This window comes from Coturnix japonica, chromosome 8 (genome assembly GCF_001577835.2).
Source record: "Coturnix japonica isolate 7356 chromosome 8, Coturnix japonica 2.1, whole genome shotgun sequence".
NCBI classification, from domain to species: domain Eukaryota; kingdom Metazoa; phylum Chordata; class Aves; order Galliformes; family Phasianidae; genus Coturnix; species Coturnix japonica.
This window is the reverse complement of record NC_029523.1, coordinates 20,307,268-20,326,982: the sequence shown is the minus strand read 5'-3', so window position 1 is coordinate 20,326,982 and position 19,715 is coordinate 20,307,268. Positions and strand designations below refer to the sequence as shown.

General features: G+C 39.9%; 1 protein-coding gene across 2 annotated transcripts in view; it reads left to right on the top strand.

Annotated features, from left to right (window-relative positions):
- Nucleotides 1-19,715, top strand: part of LOC107317605 (BEN domain-containing protein 5-like) — an 801,512-nt gene that overhangs the window by 661,224 nt on the left and 120,573 nt on the right. For both annotated transcript variants that reach the window (XM_015870495.2, XM_015870494.2), the window contains exon 9: nt 230-341. In XM_015870495.2, the coding sequence (XP_015725981.1) occupies nt 230-341 (112 nt within the window). The remainder of the gene's footprint in view (nt 1-229; nt 342-19,715) is intronic.

The following is a 19,715-nucleotide window of genomic DNA, read 5'->3' as shown; positions in this document are numbered from 1 at the left end:
TCATACTTGTGCTGCAGCTGGAGATCCTCAGTTACGTGACAGATGGGGACCCTCAGGCTCAGGCAGGCTTCTCCAGGGTCGTGTGGCCAGCTGGTGGAAGGGGAAGGAGAGAGGGAGCATCTGTGCTGGAAAGGGGAAGGAAGCTGAATGAAAGATAGTTCTACATCTGAAGCTGGGAGTGTCAGAAGCATATGGATATATATATGTTGTTTTCTTTCTGTGTACACAGGTGCTCTCTGATGGGTTTCGATTTAAATCGGCACTGGGCAAATCCGTCTCCATGGGCTCATCCCACCCTGCACGGAGTGAAGCAGCTCATTGTTGAGATGTACAACAACCCGGTGAGTGGGGAAGGGAATGCCAGAGCAGCCACTCACCTCAGGTAAAGACTGTCTCCTCCTGTGGGTGTAATGCAAGTGGCCAGCGGCCCTGACGTGGCTTAATTCAGTGGCAAACCAATATAAGAGAGAAGTAAGCAAACACCACCTCCACTGCATGAGATCAGGCAACATCTGAAGTATCTTTTGGTTGCAGAAAGCATCTCAGTGGAGAGAGCAAGTGAAATGAAGTTCAGCTCGGATTAAATATGAAGTAATGCTGAAAGCAGGCCCTAAATTCAATTGAGTTGCTCTCGTGATGTCCTGAGCTGGATTTTGAAACAGCAGGCCCCCCAAATTGAATTACTGAATGGCATTGATGCTTAATCCATAGCTCCGGCAGGGGTTGCTGTGTAGCGTGCAGAGCAGGAGGGAGATAATATTTGCAAATATTATATAAATACACACGCACGCACTCATGCTCACTCAGAGATGCAGAGGTGTTCTCGAAGGTGAAATCTTAGCTAATCAGAGGAGATGGATTGCAGGGAATATGGAGAAGTGGGAGGCAGGCAGATAGCTATTGAATGTTTGACATCAAAGTGCAGAAGGATTATTGAATGTGGCACCTAAGAAAAACTGCTGAGCAACGATGAAGATGGGTAGGAAAAAATCAGTACTGAAAAATAAGAGTAGATCTTACAGCCTATTATTTAATTCTGTATGAAATTCCTGATATTTGTCCTTTCTTTTTGCTTTGCATTATGGGAACGACATTTGGATCTTTATTTTTGTGGATGCTTTTTCTTTTTTTTTTCTGATAAGGGTTTTGTTTTGTTTTAAAAAAAAAAAAGAAGGGACCTGGTTTGTCTTGTTAATAAAGAAAGAGTATTCTTATCCCTGGCTACATCTTGTGTAGAACAAGAACTAAAGAGCAGCTTTAACTCTTGGTTTTGCCAATCTTAACTGGACCTTTTCAGATGGATAGCAGTAGCACCTGTACAGAAGGGGCTTTAGGCACAAAGAAGACAAGTTAATAGTTAGGGTCCTAAATAAGGACAGGAATCCTATTGTATGTCAAATATTTCCTAAGTATGCTAATTGGCTCACAATTTTTTCTGTTCTGTTTGTGCCATACCCTGCTCTGTGCCTAAAGCTTTTCATCCATCCTGTATACTAGGGTGATGATAATGGAATGGAAAGAAGGGAGCATTCCAGATCGTTTGATCTTTGCTACTCCAAAGAACAGTTTCCTTCAAGAAAACAGAGAGAGTGTGTAGGCTGCTTTATATGAGAAGAAAGTTGTTTTTTTCCAGGGACAAAGAGGACCTTAAAAATTACAGGAGGGTTGGACATAGGGAAAAGACATTAACTGGTAAAGCAACATCTCTTGTCACTGTTAAAAGTCACTATCAGTAAACTAAAGCTATTCTTGGGAGGAAAAAAATTCCTTTCAGCTTTGTCCCATTCCTGGGAAGCTTTGAAAACTCTGGTAGTTTCCTGTTGCCCTGTGAGCAAAGAATCAATTTATTTGCTCTGGTTGCTGAAATGAAAAATCAGAAGAAATGTTTGGTCGGAGTTGTTATGAAATGGAAATGTTTTTCTCCTCCATCTCTCTGTCTCCCACCCCCTCCCCAGTGATCAACCTGAGATGAACCAGTTCCAGTTCATTTCCTTCTGCGAAAGAATAGGAGCCTTTCAGACACAAACGTAACATTTCATTTTCAGGGTTATTTAATTTTTTTTTAAAAATGTAATTTAAGATTCTTTTTATTTATTATATATTTATATATATATATATATTATTTTTATTGGACTTCTAGAAAAGTCCAGATGTCTCTTCAGTTTCATTTCTCACTGAATTAGCTACTGACCAAAAACTTCCTGCCTGGTTTTATGATCCCAAAGTCAGTACCAGTGTTTAGGAAAGTTTTAGAGACCCCTAGAAATACAGGGCTGTATTTCTGTATATAGGGATTATTTTTTAGTTGCATTTTTTTCAGGCAATGTGAGATTCTTAGTCTCCCTGATCCAGTGATATTTGTATTTAAATAGGCATATATTTAAATTATTATTTATTATTATATTTATATGTATCTAAGTATATATATCTATATCTATCTAAAGTGCTGTGACAGAATGGGAAAACCTGCCAGCTGCCTCAGATATTACTGAGGGAGTAATAGTAACTTGCTTTGAAACAACCTGAGGCTGCTGAAAGCTCTAAGTACCATCCAGGTGCACAGTGTACCTTTCAGATGTGCAGCACGTGATGGCTGGTTGCATGCACAGGTGAGCCAGTGGTTAGGAGCTGTTGTCAAACCGTGATGGATCAGAGAATCTGCATCCACATTGGTCTGTCCTGTCACCTTTCCCCCCACTGGGGAACATGAAATGAAATAAAATGCAAAGTAATGATCCCTGCAAAGTACTGTAATAAAAAATAACCTCCATCCCTTCCCCTCTAGACAAGATCTGTCACGAGGAGCTGCCCGCAGGAGATTATGTTCTTTAAAGCAGAGGAAGTTCAGATTCATGTTGCTATTCCAGAATGGCTTGGTGCAGGCCCCTTAGATATATTCACTCCCTTAAATCATTTAAGGAAAATTAGCTGCCATAAGAGCATAAAACCACATTTTAAGTATTGCTGCATAGGAGGATTTTTCTTCTGCTGCTGCAGTATGAAAGATAAGCTGTTTCCTTTGAAAAAAGTTCATTCTGCGGTGGGGGAAATGACTAAATAAGTCAAGTGGGTATGAGGCATGCATACAATGCCACATGATTCCAGCATTACATGGTCCAGGGATAAGTGTTTACTGTAGTTACTGTATAAAAATAAACGAAAGCAGCTCTAGTTCTCTTTTGTTCTAGCTTTTAAACTGTGCTCTTACTTTATTTTTAAAGAGTTTCAAATTTTGTAGTGACCACATTTTTGGGAGGAAGTGTCAAGGAAGGGTCAAGAAATCAGACAGCAAAAGCTTTCAGTCGTTCTCTGTCATTGATTTTGAAACAATCGCTCCTGATAGCAAGTCACTGTCATTTTGTTGGCCTATTTGAATTGAGGGGGCTCTCTCAGTTCTGGGTCTAGTTTTGTCAGTACTGCAGACGAGACTGAAGTGGCAAACTTCTTCATCTTCTACTGTTGGCTGAAGATATTTCTGTTTACAAGTACCATTCCCTGTCTATATTTCAGACATCACTGCCTTCCCAACTCTGCAGCTGTAATATATGTAGGTGTTTCCCCTCTTCCTATTGGGCCAGGGTAGATGGATTTGTTAGGAACATGAATGGAGTGTTTAAACCACTTCAGCTCATTTTTGCCTGAAGTACCTACGACAGTGTTCTTATGAATTATTCCAGCAACTATAAACAGTGGGACCAGAAAGTTCTTGTGGGGTGTAGAGAGCTGTTGGGAAAATGGATGTCTGTAGCCCAGGCAAGGAATCTGATAGAAACACAGCTGGATTTAAACACGTAAACAGTCTGGTTGACTTCAACAGGGTTCCTTATGTGCTTACTTAAGCAGGTCTTTAAATGTTTGTGGTAGGGGATCAAGTACTCAGCAGTGGCAAGCTCAGACTATGGATGGTCTATGGAGATCAAATAGTGCTTATCTCTGGGATAACATGAAGCCTCAGAAACAGAGAGCAATAGAACTGCTTGATTGACTGGACTGTTTTTGTGTAGTCATACAGCAGTTTTCCTGAGGAGCAAATAAGTCTTCCAAACAAATTTACTGAGTGAGCTTAGGTAGCATACTCAATGCCAACTCAGTCCCCTTGAGCATGTGCATTATCATAAGATCTTTAATCACAGGGGTTCATATTATTCTCTTGGTCAGACCCTTGCCTCACTGAATTCTCCAAATGGAAAACTTTCCCGTAATTAGCAGCCATTTTGAGTCTTATTTCAGGAGCTTCAGTGCTGGTTGTACAGCCTTGTACTGTATTTACTGTGCACTATTCTGGTACTACACTGAGGATAGGATTGTTAATCTCCTTATGGGCTTCTTACTTTTCTTATTTCTATACCATGAGAGCATTTCAGAAAAATTAATTATTTTTTCTTGGCACCTCCATGAGAGACAATTACATTATCCTTGTATGATTCGAGAACAGAGGCAGAGACAGGTACATCACAAGTACCTACTCATTTGACATAGATAATTTAAGATGACTGGGATCAGATTGGTTTCATGTCATTCACCTGTTTTCCATTGTTTATTGTCATTGAAGCTGGAGACCTACATGCAAATGTTTCCAGTATTAGACACTATTAATCTGATGCCCTGACTGAGCTGGAAACCTGACAAACAACAACAAAAAATCAACACAAATCCCCCCATCTACCTGATGTGTGCTCATTAATTATCACCTCCTTTGCCATGCATACATATGTCAAAGTCTTAATTTATTTTTATACAGGAAACATTTCCTTTTCAATTCCTCGCTTGGAAGCATTGCAGCCTATGCATACTTTCAATACCATTCGGAGTGAAAGCTTTCCTCAGTTCAAAACCAAACACACAGCTGAAATGTAGCACCAGTCTGCTTAAGTCTGAGTCATCTGCTGGGCTGGATGCACCACACAGACACTTGCCACATGAGCTGATGAGTTTGCTGATGGCAATGTACTGCAGCTGTGGGCTGGTGTGAGGAAGGAAAAGGGACGCTTTGCCTATGGGCTTTGTGGGCATCTGCTGACAAGGGAATTAATAAGAAAAAAGAATGAGTAAATATAATACTACAAACATGGGGGGTGGCAGTTAAGGATGAATAACCACTTCTTTGGGTTTGAGAGATTTATTTTTTTTTAAGATTCCATGTGCTGGTTTAGTCTAAGACAAAAGCATCATAATTTCAAGTCTTGCTGCATCTGCAGAGGCCTTATTTTTGATCCACATAGATTTGGATGTGTATGTGTTAAGACTGCAGAAGACCTAACTTTTGTCTGATAAGCCAACGTAGGTCTAGATTGTTTGGCAGATAGCTGCATTCCTCTTCTCAGGAATATATCTGCCTTCTTCCAAACATAATGGCTATACTCTGCTGGTTCTGTATTACCATCCATCTATAAACCCTTGTTTGGAAAGAAGTGGAAATCCCTCCCTGGGGCTGATTCCCCTCAGTGCACCATCACTACTGCTGGGAGACAGGAGAGACAGCTTGGCCTGTGGAGGTTGTCAGTGTGGTAAAGCCAGGGCTATTCTGAGTTGTTCTGAACCAAAATGGTGAATATGCTGCCTCTTTTTTCTCTCCTTATGAAATTAGAGGAGATTTTACATCTTATACAGCAAGTGTTCAACTAAGGTAACCCTGTGGCTGCTTTCTGCAATGTTTGTGTTTGTGATGGTTTGTTACAGTTGTGGAAATGCACTGTACCACTGCCATCTTGTCAGTCCCTACTGACTGCAAGGTAACTGATTGTAAGTGTATTTCTTATTTCAGTCCTTTGTTGAACCAAATGCCAGTGAGGGCAGCCCTTCTTTCACTGCTGCCAGGTCATAATTTAACAATGGAATAGATAGATCATTGTCTGATTCTGTAGCTTTTCCTATCAAGTGCTTTGTATTTTGACTTTATTTTGTGCCATCCTGTTGAACAAGCATAATAGGAGTTACTAATTCTCTAGCTAACATTATACTTCATACAAAGTAAAAATATTCCCATTAAGCTCTTCCCATTGTCAAATATGAAGTCCCACTTGAAACCATGAACTCCTCTTAAGTGATGGTGGTGGAAGGAATGTGCTGGTTATGCCACCCTCTGCAAATAACCTGACTTCTGTAAAAGCTCTGGGACTTACAAACTGCATTCCATCTAAACTGGGCTGTTTTGTTGTTTCTGTTTTGTTGTTTCTGTTTTGTTGTGTGCTACTCAGTGACATGTTTGGTCATTGTTTCACTGCGCTTTTGTCAAATACTCTAGATTCCTAGGGAATGTGCTTACATCTACCAAGCTTCTTTCTGCGCTCAATGTGCTGTCAAATGGTATCACCGTGGGGGTAATCTCTGACACAGATTTAGATCCTGATTATTTCTTTTTTTCCCTGTCCTCTTTTGGCAGTGTTTTATCAAGAGTAGGAAGTGTTTCTGCTAACCTACCTCTCTCACAGAAGAATGAAACTTTGGCCTGTAGGATTTAAAACAAAACCCCAAATCTTCTCAGTTCCAGTGCAATGACGTTGCATTGATGTGGTCTTTCTACCTAATGCTTCAAAGCTGTTGTCTGTTATCATATTCCTAATTTGGTACGCTTTTGGGTAACTCTTTGAGTTTCCTAAATGTGGTAGTAATATTTGCAACCTGTGACTTGGGGCACCAGCATGCAGCAGCACTTGCAGGTGGCTGCTCTGTTTGTCCAAATCAGGCACGTTTTTCTTTCTTGTAGTTCACTGTTCTGAGAAATCTTTGTACTGCTGTTTTTCTGTTTGGGGCAAACATGTTAGCTATGACCTCCACTTTGCGGTGATCTACTGTACACCTTATTATCTTTTCTTCTGGATGTTTTATTGCTATTACATGGAACTCACATTGTTACTTTCTTAGTTTCAGCTCAGCAGATCTGTCTCTTTTCACAGCTCTTAAGAGCCTTTAGTCAAACCCTTAGTCTCTTTTACCTTGAATCAAAATATGATCCATCAAAGCTTTAGTACCCTCTCTACCATAAAAACATGGTTGTATTTTCCTGGGACATGCCTGGGGGGGGTGAACACAACTCAAATATCCCTCTGAGGAAATAATGTCTCCTAAAATAGTTTTTGAAGACGTACAGCCATGTTCTCTGTTTTTCTAGGGGCATCTGCCAGCACCCTGCTGATGAATCAGACCTATCTCTTCAAAGAATTTACCCCCTTGTCAATGGAGGAAAATATTCCGTTTATATAACATACACTTCATTTTTTGTTTCTTTTAGTATGTATGTACAGATTCTGTACAGATTGTTTTTCTCCTTCTCTTGCATCTTCTTTCTGCTTCTACCTTCTTTAATTCCTACAGCTGTAATTTTATCAGATTCCTCTTTTAGTGTCCTCACTGGTGAGAGCAGCATTAATCAGGGAGTGGCGGACAGGTTCAACGCTGTGTTGAGAATTTTCCTGAGCCTGGGAGGCATCTTTAAGCTCCTCCTCAGCAATTCTGGTTTCATGTTTCTCCTCCTCTTCTCTGTCTTAAAGGAAGATACAGGGTTTGACTCACTTCTGTAAAATTCCCCCTTCGTACTGACTCCCCAGCAAGTGCTTCTATAAAATAGATCAGAGTCAAGGGCAGTGGTAAGTCTGCTTCAGTCAGTGGCTGCATTTCAGCTGAGCTCTTGCAAGATGCTATGGTCAATTCCAATTGGCTCTTGCTAGAGATTCTTAGAGATGGGGCTTCTCACTGGACACAAGTGGCGATGCCTGGAACAAGCTGATCCATTTTATTTTTTGTACTTCAGGCAGCATTGGGAACATGCTCTTTGTTCACATGGCTCAATTTTGTGCCTAGGATTGCATTTGCCTTTTAAGACACAGGGGCAAAGTCACTGCCAGGGCTTTTTGTTTAATACAAAAGAGCTTTTAGTATTCAAAAATGATTTACAGACAGCTGGCCAAGTGTTTGACCTAACTATGTCTGTTCGTGCTATTCTACTGGTGCAAGATAGCTGTAATAGAGGCTTACCCAGCCAGTGGACAATTAGCCCAATGTATGCAATGAAGATGGGAAAAGTGAAATGCTGATTTTAAATGAGGATATTGACATAATAGCATCTCAATCAGTGGGCACTGGAATAGCAGTGTAAAATTACTCACGAATAGCAGAGGAAAGCAAGCCAGTGGAGGAGTGACACTGCAGATAAAAGAAAGCTCAGAAGCAAAAAAGAAAGGGGCTGGAATTGTATCAACAAGTACCAATCTCACAGTCTCTGTGCATTAAAATATCGTGCCCAAATGGGCTGGTAACAGTAAGCATCCTTTCAATGGCATGCTAAGAGCAACTGAAGAAGCTACGAGGACTGAGAGTATATTGCTGGAGACTGGGTAAATGTTATAATCAGACTTGATACAGAAACTGTATTTATGCACTTTTGAAATGATGTCATCTTCAAGAAAGAAATCAGAGAACCCAGAAGAGAAAACTAGATTTCTTTTTATTATTCTTATTCCTGAGCAAGGATTAAGACTTGATTGAAGATGTAGCTGTCAGAGAATCATTCTGCAGTAATAAACATACTCCAATCCATCATTCCTGGTGGAGAATAAAGGCTAAAAAGCCTTTAGATTTTCACTCACTTTGAAAAGGAAACAACATAAAGTGGAGAAGAAAACTGAATGGAGAAGCTAAGAGGGCAAAGCAGGATAGAAATGACACTTTCAGGTGACATGGCAACACCATCTTAGGAATGCATTTTTCTTTCTTTACTATTAGGGAGTAGACATGTACTACCCCTGTTTAGAAAACTCCATGACTTAAAATATATATATATATATATATATATATATATTTTTTTTTTTTAATAGAAAAAATAGGCCACAGGAGAAGTTACCAAGAGGGTGTATTAGACTGAAGAAGGCCATTAGCAGTAAAAGGACACTCTTTGAAGCCTTGCTGAAATGAACTAAGGAATAAACCCCAATACACTCTGGCAAGTTACATGCAAAACTGTAATAATATAGGACAAAAACAATTTTGAAGAATAACTTGCTAAGGGCATAAAAACTAATAAAAAAAAAACTTTTTCAAACACATCAGAGGCAAGAAGCCTGCCCGAAGGTCTATAAGGTTGATAGATGATCAAGATGTAAAAGAAGTGCTCAAGGAAAATAAGGTCATTGCAGAAATGCTAAATGAATTATTTGCTTTGGTGTTCACTATGAGTAGCCTAGAGGGAATTCCCAAATTAGAGCTGCCTTTTAAAAGGGGCAAAGTCAGATTATATGGAGAACAGTCTTATAATGCTACATGTAATTTTGGAGGAGGAATTTATACTTCAGAAGTCCGCTAGCCTTTTTTGGAGAAATTGATAAACATGAGGATAAATGCCACTGCCTGTTGCATATTTTGAATTCTAATAAGCTTTGGGAAAATTGCTATTCTAAAGAAATTTTGAATCCACGTTGTTGTTGGATGAGATGAGCAGCCTTCCTTAGGATTAAAGACAAGTTAAGCTAAAGGTAAATTTTCACAACGGATGAAAGTTACATTTGCAGATTGCTTGGGATTCAGAATGTTCAGAAAAAGAATGAATGAAGTTTTCTGGTGTTACAAGATGTTTGATTTAGTCAAAGTTGCATCATGGAAAGATCTTAAGGTAGTGAGGGTACAATGGCAGATGAAGTCCAGTGTCAATAAATGCAAAAGCACTTGTGCCTCTAGGCTCTCGATGGCCAGTAATGCTCAAGACGGCAAAGACTCATCACTGGTACTTCATAGTTTTCCCTGTGTCTTGGGTAAAGTGTGCAATTCTGAACACCTGATCTCAGAAATTACATAGCAGGGAAATTCCGATGAAGGATAAAGAAAACAAAAACACAGAATGTGAAATGGTTTGTATATAAAAATCTATATGGCATGTGCTTTTATCAAAAATAGAGAAATAAGTGGTCTAGCAAAGGCTCAGAGACATACAAAATGCCAAAAAAAAAAAAAGCAGCCCTGTAATTATGGTGCCTGAGGCCACATGAACCTTGTTGGAGGTAGCATGCAGAGCTATAGATTATCACTAAGCTATATGTGAAATATATGTGAAACTATATTCTGAATGAGAAAAGCGTAGCAACTGTGTGATATTCCTAGGTGGAAACAGAATTATCTTCAGACAGTGGAGGACGTTATGTTTTCTGTGTGATCATACTTAAAGATACAGACAAGGTACCTTGATATCTTGGCATATCTAATTCCAAAGCAGAATTCTACAGGTCAGATTCTCTACTGCTCTTTTCCATCTTGCAACTGTTTTACCCTTCCTTCCAGAGCTTGAGCATGAAAATGGGAATCCTGGGAGAAGAACACAGCAGCTGCTTAAGAGCTTAAAGAGAGGTATAGGAAGTAATGCATCCAGTGTGACTATTTCAAGCAGATAGGTTTTAGCTGCAGAGTGGATGACCGGAGAGATGAATGAGTAATACTATTGCTCTTGTGAAAACTGTAATAGATATTCTTTGTGATTTTAAGTTGCCAATATCTTTGCTTTTCTGAAAATTCATCCTATAAGCATTATAATGAAGCAGAGATGCTTCCTGAGTTATTATTTTTCTTCAACCTGAAAAACCACGCTTTTAGACTTGCAGGCATCAAAAAATAGCTTAATGCCTGTAGCATTATTAGTTGGGTTTTGCAGGCAGCAACTCTGCAGTTTTGCATATGTTTTCTTGATCTAGAGCCCAGTTTAAGCTGTTGAATGGGGACTGTGTCTATAATGTTCCCTAAGTGCTATTATACAAAGAAATTGCTTATTTGAATCATTAATCAGTCTCTGGATGGCTGTAAGTTCTTATATTTCATGACTGGTTTTCGTGATGTATGTGACCTATTCGTAATGCTGCTCAAGCTGCATCGGAACAAGACTTAATTCCTCTTCTTGTTAAAGCTTTTTCTGCTGACTACCTTCACTACTAGCATAGTTGTGAAGCATATATACTGTGTGCTTAGAAAATACCCCAAACCCAAAGGACCACTCTACTCAAATCTCTACCTGCAAAGACAGGAAAACTGCATCAGTAGTTTAACTCTTTCAAGTCAACCTGATAGACTGTTGTTTCCTATATGGATGTGTTCAGTCATTTTTCCAGAATCTGATTATAGTGTGCCTAGTGGGGAAAAAAATAAATAAAACAAACAAAAAAAATCCAATTAAAATTACTGCATTCATTAGAAGAGTTTTAATTTTATTCTTGTTGGTATGTACATCCTATTGTTGGAATTTTACAGCATCAAAGTTAGCAATAGCTCCCATCTTCTAAGTATTTTGAAGGCTTCTACTTGTTGTCTTCAGCGGTTCTGACACCAGTAGATCAATAGGTTTTTAAAACTAGACAGGAATCACTGTGATAATCTAGTCTGACTTACATAGTACTAAATATCATCCATCATGGTTTTCCTAAATGGGCATCAAAGTCTGAGCTCCCCCAACTTTTGGTGGCTTAGCTGTTAGAAAGAATGACTGATCTGAAAAAGCTCAGACATTTTATCTCACCAGAGCAATCTGGCATGTCAAATCTTTCTCCAGATATCCTCTAAACCCTATTCCTGTGCTGGTCGAGGCTTGTTAAAATCATCTTCTCCCCACCCACCCCCCACCCCCTGTCTTTTTTTTTTTTTTTTTTCTTTTTTAATGAATTATTTCCTTTTCCCTTCAGCATATCTACCTTCTGCAAGCTGGCATGTAGGAAACTGCAGTGTAGAGTAGGATTACTGATCTGGGTCACTTTGGTGGCCTGAGCTGCAGAATCTGATAGTGTGATCAATAAGGCCACCCAAGTGTGTAGAAAGCTTGGGGCTCTCCAAGATGTGAGCTGCTGCCTTCCTTTCTGTTAAGGTTACTTGTGTCAGGGCAACTCCTTTAGAGTCAAGGCTGTTAATTATGTCACTGCATCTCAAAATAAGCCAAGAAGAAGAGGAGGGATCACATTTTGGTAAACATAAGTGTATGTCTGGGAGAAACAGAGGTTTGTCTGGTGTAAACAGCAAAGCCTAAGTTAAGGTGAATGCGTACCATAGAGTGTTTGCAGTTGGGAAGCACTTAAGAGGTGCTAAAAAGAGCCCTGCTAAATGTAAAGTCTGTTACATGAGTACAGCTCTGCTGTCTCCCTCACCATGGTATTTTGGTCTGTTTTCCCCTTTTAGCATATAGAATTTGATTGTTGTTGTTGTTGTTCTTGATGGTTTAGCTCAATATTATCACTGCACAATACCAAATGCTGTAAACGTTACCATTCTATTATGTTAAATAGATTGTTGCTCTGTATGTTTTTATTTATGGACCTTACATTTCAGTCTGGACTTTCAAAAGTAGTTCTAAGATCCTGTCCTCTCTAATTATATCTTAAATCTAGCATCCTAAAGCAAGTTAGTTATTGGTTTATGCCTTGCTGATATATAGTCATCCTTGGAAAAGACCCCATGAGCACAACAGTATTTGAACTCTGTTTACTTAAGTAGAGAATTTCTTTTCTGTTCTGAGTTCAACTAATCTATTGTTTTGTATTTTTTGAAAATAAAACACCTCAATCTTAGTATTGGTCTTCTGCTAGGGAATTTATGGTGTTTTATGACTTCTCCCAAACAGGGTTCTCACTGTAGAATTAAATCTCAGCAGGAGTAGATTTAATCCTCTCAGATGACTTGTAGTCTATGGAAACATTATTGCCTGTGCTCCTTTTGTGCACCTGCCCTTCAGGACTTGGTTGTTCTCCTCTTGCCGCAGTTAACTCATGCAATAGAGACAGCTTTTTATTCTGTTTATGTCCCTTGGTAATGGCTGTATTGATCTGGCCTGATGTAAGCAAAGGTTCACGATTTGCCAAATGTTGCTAAGGGTACCAGACTATTGCTGCGACCAGCAGACACATTCCATCATCCCTCAGCCGCGATGTGCGGGAGCAGCAGGATGCCACATGTTGGTGAGTCAGGAAAATGGCATGTGTCGGTAGCCAGCATATGTCACATTTGGAAGTCTATAAAATAAGAAAGCATATTTTTTTATTTCATGTTTGTTTCATCTGCTGAGCGATGTGGGAACACTTAAAGGTTATCCTAATTTTCAGCTGTTGGGAAATGAAAGCCACCTTGGCAGTGCTGTGCAAGAACACCTATGCATTTTGTTTTTAAATAAGCCAAGCGTTCCTCTCTTTTGAAAAATGAAAGAAGTTGCTGAAACAGACCTGAGCAAGAATAGGAACAGGGAGGAAGCTGGGCTGTTGTCCAGCTTGACAGCTCAAGGCAAATCACTTAATTATCTCCTTGCTTGCTCAGTTCTACAAGAAATTTTCAGTAGAAGGTAACAGCTAAGGGAAAAGATTTTGGGCTGAAATTCCTAAATGTGGTAACTCAAAGTAGAAAGGTAGAACTCAGAACCGCTGAATCTGCTGTTCAGGGATTTGGGTCTTTGTTTAGAAAACTATTTAAATCTGCTTACCTGGTTTTCCTAGCGCAGAATCCCAGATGTCCTTTGAAATGAGAATTATTCCAGCTCTGCATCGATGACTGTCTCATCGTGACCAAAAAAAAAACCACAAAAAAACACTAAAACCAAAACTGATGTGTTTTAGACTATTTTTAAAAGCAAGAGGCCTGAGAACTACAGAGTGGTAGTGAGAGACAGAACTATTAGCTCATTAGATGTGTTTTTGCAGAACCCAAAGTAGTGGAGAGATTAGCTGATTTAAAGGGCAGGCTGTTTTCTTTTGTATTCTTTTTTGGGTTTTTTTTTTGTTTGTTTGTTTTTTGTTTTTTTGTTCTTGAGAGCCTGAAAACGCTGATTGCTTGATCCTGTATTGTCCTGGTTCTACTCTGTTAATTCCAAAGATCATTCTCCAAGTGGCATGGTTACTTTCTAACGAGATTACAAGGAGAGGGGAGAGAGGCAGTGAGCTGCTCAGTTGCACTCCAGAGACTCTTGAAAGTGTGATTTGGAGTGGATTGTCTAGAGAGCAGTGCTATGAGATGTGTCCGACCCCTGCGTTTTATTGCATGGATTTTACATCTGTCACAGTAGTGGATTGTTGTTTGCAAAAACAAATATTTAGAGATTATTGGCTGTGTTAGTCAAAATGATATATACTGCTGTTGCATAAGAAGGTGGTATTGTGTGCAGTGTTTCTGAGAAACTACTTTGTTCATTTCTGCAGTGTTGTACAGCAAAGGGCAATGAAAATTTATATAATAGACATTTGTGATTTTATGCTATTAGTGGAAATAACTTCAAATGCAGTTTGCCATATCTGAAATGGAAATTCATCCAAATGAAACATTAGTTTAGTTTTCAGTCTTATTCTGAGATCAGCAGAACAAAATCTTATACTGAAGTCAGTGGAAATTGTAAATGATTGTGGCTGCTTTTTGCCATTCAGATTGATTAATCCTCTGAAATCTTTAATATCTGTTCACCAAGAGCATTAGAAGGAGAAGTGCACGTGCCTATACATATATTACACCTGCAGTATTCTTTATAGATTGTTTTCCTGTTGATATGGTGTTTATAAAAATATTTATCCACATCTTTTCCCCTTTGGAGTTTCAGAATGTTGATTGGATCTATTTATGCCACAAACTGGGGGAGAGAACTGAACATTTGGAATAAGGCTTGGGAGCTGTTTATAGACCATCACAAAAGGCGTGGTCTGTACCAGGTACCTAGGCCCAAAATGCCCAGTAGAAGCTGTCATCTGGCTTTGCAGGCTGCCCATTATCAGAGGGATCCATGCTAACTGCAGCACAGACCCTCAGTGAGCTGTAGGGGGCCATCCTGCAGAACTTGGGATTAACTTGACAGGAATTTTTCTTTCTCTTACTTGTACAAAAGAGATTTGGCCGGAGTATGTTGCTTACTGCCACCCTCTTTCAGGACACTGGAGGGAGAATAAAGCTGGACATTGATTTGACCAGCTCTGTACCTCTGCAGACTTTGTTATTAACAAATTCAGTACCCTCTAACCACACTTGGTATTTGATGGGAAATTTCATTTTATTTTTTATTTATTTTTTAATCATTATTCTGGAATTTACAGACCAGTTTGCAGGCAGAACAGATGTTATTATCCCTCCTGAAGTATAGTTTCTACTTGGCCATTGCTTCCTTTATCTTGGTAGGGGCTATACAGTATAGACAGGGGGAGCTCAAAACGTTTGTTTAGGGAATTGTTACATTTCACAAAGAAAGGACAGTGATACTAATTTACTCCAGGGTTTGCAAATGTTTAAAGCAATTGTGACATCAGTATTTGCTCTCTCTGTGCACTGAAAGCCCTTCAGATAAGTGTTTGGCAGCTGTCTAGACTTGAGCATGGAGGTTGCTTTCAGCACTTACTGCTTGCCCACTTTCCCTCTGCCTTCAAGTCTCAGGATTTCCTAGCACTAATTAAGGAGTGATTAACCCAAATGAGATGTAACCTGGGTGTAACAGCCTTGGGGTAAAATTACTTCTAAGTGTGGATGCTGCACATTTAACTTTGACCTGCAGCCTATGTGCAGGTCAAAGTTCTCTGATCTGGCTGACTAGAATAGGTCTTTCTATCCACTGTGAAACTTTCAGAGATGAACAGTGTGATTTCCACCCTCCTGAACATAGGAAGGCATACTTGCTACCTGAATATCCAAAAATTAGCCTTCTTTGGCTGTCACTTTCATAAACAAAACAGCTGCTTCTGGTATTCAAGCATTTAGACACTGCTGCAGCTTTTTCTGAGCAATATATTTCAGTACCAGTAAACCCCATTTTTTTTTAACTGTTAATCTGGACTATTTATACTTGATACTCCTCGCTTTTCTCATGGTGCTAATCAGCCCCTATGCGTGAAAACTGAAGGGAAGAAAGCAAGACACAAATTTAGAGGTCAAGACAACATGTATGGAAACTAAGAATATGGAAAGGGAAAATTTGGTTGCAACAGTTTGACATCAGAAATGTTATTCATGAAAGGAGAATATCTGTTTTTTTTCCTCTCTCTCAAAATATCTTTAAAAATGCATCTGGTAATGGCCTCGAGGATTGTAGCTTTCAGAAACAATTCTCAGATGGGATTTGTATGAAAAAGCTTGCTGAAATTTTGCTGAAAGTGCAAAAGGACAGATAGCCAGAAAAATGGAGATAGAAGGGCAGGGAGAGGATGTTAGTTTTTTCCTGAACCACTTGTAAGCGTTTTAAAGTAATTCTGAATAACCTCATGGAATAAGGAGGAAACAGTTTTACTGTACTTTGGGCGATACTTGAGCAAGCTTGTTGTATTTTGCAAGGTGACACCCTCGGTTGTAATAAAGCGGATGGATTGAATTCAGTAATAGAACAAATAACATGCAGGTTACTAAACTGCTTGTGTTACTCATGACCATATTGCATTCAGAAAAACTCTCCATTCTTAAATCTGCTGCAAGCTGCCATGGAAAATCCCATCTGTCTCAGGAGAGCAATGCAGGAGTCCAGGGAGTGCCACAGCAGGCACAGGGCCAGCTTATTTCAGAGCATACAGAACCTTGTTGATGCATTCAGGTGGTGTGCTAAGAGAAGAAAACCTTTTAAGAAGCAGTTATTTAGACTTCTCAGAGGAACTTCTGATTATATTTATGGTATTATAAGGGAGATATCCAGTTTGTTTCCTCTGAAGACTTGTTCTCCCATCTGATGCCCAGCAAAACAAAGAATCTTGAAACTAGAAACTTCATCTGGCCATTTTTAAAGAATCAGAAAGTTAGTTACAAATTTTGCTTGAGAGGCTGCTTGGTGCCAAGTGGCCTTCAGGTATTCAGTCACCTGGCAGCAGCACTTCACTGCTTGAAGGAGACTGAGCTATGTGTAAGGGATAGATAAGAGTGCTTGGGAAGAAATGACATTAATTCAGAATAAATATGCATCTGTAGCCTCTCTAATGGGATATAATCCTTGCAGTTCTGGTGTTATTTCAGTCAACCTTAGAAGACCACCTTTTAGCTTTAGCCATCATTCAGATGACTTTACTCATGTCAGTTGTACCACAGCCACAACCAGATTTGGAGCATGCTGCTGTTCCCACAACAGGATGATGCATTGATAGCTGTGCTGAACTGCTTAGAGAGCCAAAGGAAAATGGAAAAAGAAGCTGAGCCTGTTTTGAGGAGGGATGCAGTCAGGAAGCAAATGGAGATTGTGCCTCTGATCAAATTATTGGGCTGTAAGGGTGTCATAGTTGGCTGGGTCCATGAGAGGAAAACTAGCCCACTGTAGTTACCAAAGCTGCCTCCTTTGCTCTCTGGTTAAATTTTGTCCCCCTGACCATGTATAATTGATACATTTGGGCCAAGAGACATTACAGCTTCCCACTCTTTCTTTTCTGAACAACTGACATTTTGAAAGTTAGGCCTTACATTTCATGTCCATCTTGCACCGGATCAGGCCTTTTGTATCTTGTCCTCTCATCTCAGGTCAGCTTGCAAGCCCTGCCAGAACAAAGAGGAAGGTGGAGGTGTTTTCTGAGGCGAGAATCATTTGGTAAATGATCCCTTTTGCTCTAGGTGGTTCTCAGACATCAAAATGACTTTTTCACTGTTGCGGCAAATGTTTCACTTTGCGCCAGGAATTGGCCTGTCCCTTTGGACATTGAATGAGCAGATGCCTAATTAGCCTATTATTTACCATGGTTGAGATAGCTGAATTTTGATGAAAGAAACTTTACTTTAATCATTGATTCATGACACAGATGCTCATACTGTGCATTAGGCTGTTTAACCCTCTGCAAATATAGTTGCCCTGTGCATCCTTCCATAAATATCCTGGCAACTGCCCTGTCTTCCTTCATTCTTTGTGAGGGAGATGCTTGGGAGCACCTAAATTGATCCTTAGTGCTGGTAATGCATGTAATAAATGCAAGCCAATGACACCAAATGGCATCAGGGCGCTGTATGGCTCAGATGTAGAGCTAGCTTTCAGGGGAACAGATTGATCCTTGTGCTGGCACGGAGCAGAGCATTGAGGAAGCTGAGTCTCCACCCAGCCATGTCTCCTTTCAATGTTCTCCTTCTGGTCTCCACTCCTGGGCTGACAGTCCTTTGCTGTCAGATGGGCTCATCTGTGTGTCAGAGAAATCTCAGGTGTGTGGCTGTGGGGGATGCTGTGCACTGAGGGACTGGGCTGATCTGAGAAGGGTGCAACGCTGGGTGTGCCATGGTGCACTCACAGCTGGAGTGCTCTGCAGAGAGCAGCCACATCCTTTTAAGCAGGTGCCAGTACTTCTGTAGAAAGCACAGCAGAATAATCACCTGGTACTTCCTAAAGGCCTGAAACTTTGTTTCGCAGATCCCTCTTCCTCAATTATGACAGACTTCCCTAGATAAGATCTTGAATTCTGGAGAGGATTGTCACAAATATCATTCGAATGAGCCAGGTGTCAGTAGGAAAGCAAGCCCTTTTTAAAAGGCTCTGAGAGCCTTTTCAAATGCAGTTTTTATCCACCTCTTCACACCCATTCCCCAGGCTGCATCAGCTCTCATATGCTCTCTGCATTATCGGCTGTGTACTGTACATCCAATGGCTGGTGAAGTGAGAGGCCCAAAGAGGCAGAGCTGTAAAAAGAAGCTGGATAAACATCGATTGCGTTTTAAAATCTGAATAATTGTTGGGTCTGTACTGTTGGGAAGAGAAAAGGAGTTAAAGATTTGCTCTCTGTTTGGTGTGATAAATGGCACCTTCTATGTAATACCGATGATGGATGCAGCCTGAAAGGTCAGGGGAATTCCCAGCACAGGGTCTGACCTTTATTTTACTCATTTCTCCACACTGAGTTTAGAATAAATTCACCAGCCAGAAAGCATCTACCACTGGAGGTTTTCTTTTTGTGTTTTATATTTGAATGTGCACTTTCCCTTTAAATTCTTCTTGGGGATTTTTTTTTCCTTTTCTTTAATTTTTTTTTTTTTTTTTAAGTAGAAGGAGGAGGTGAAGAGAAAGTAACATTTAAGAAAATATATTTGGAAGATCTCAGAGGCCAAACAAAGAGGAGACGCTTTCTTTTTTTGGAGCTTTGAGATTAGTCATGCTGCTGTCTGTTTTGGAAAAGTGTTGATATCGTAATAGAAAGCCCAATCTTGTGTTAATATGTATGGACTGATAGAGCTTTCTCTGTGCTGCAGAAATCCTTCCAACTGTAATAAATTGGAAACCCTTTATTCTAAGAAGAGCAATTATCAGAATACAGCATATTTCTCCCTCTCCCCGCCTTCAAACTTTGTGCTCTCTTCTAGATTTTTGACTTGCACAAGCCCCAAAGACGAAAGGATTTATTTAGTGTTCACCAAAGTTTTAACAGTATAAGTTGATGTGAATAACTTACGGGAAAAACTCCCCTAACTGTGCTATCTAATAGGCTGCTGTAGTAGACTCCTTATGGAGGATATCGTATAGGAGCAACTCAGGTATTTCTGGGAGCACTGGTGGGCCCATGCCTCTATGAACTTGATAAGTAAACTTATGTCAGCATTTCCAGTGGGGAAACTGAGCTGTAAATGGACTTAGAGAATGCACTGGGTCTTCTTAAAGTAGTTGTCACCAGGAGAGGAGAGAAAGATTTTCCTTCCCAGGAAAACGACTGTAGTTGGGTATGTTAAATTCAGGGAAGCCCTTTCTCAGGCCAGTAAGTTATACAGCGGAGCATAGAAACCAATCATCTTCTGCACGCTTTCAATTGCACTGTACTGTCTGTGTGCATCACCTGCATTTGCTGTTTTACGCTTATGTT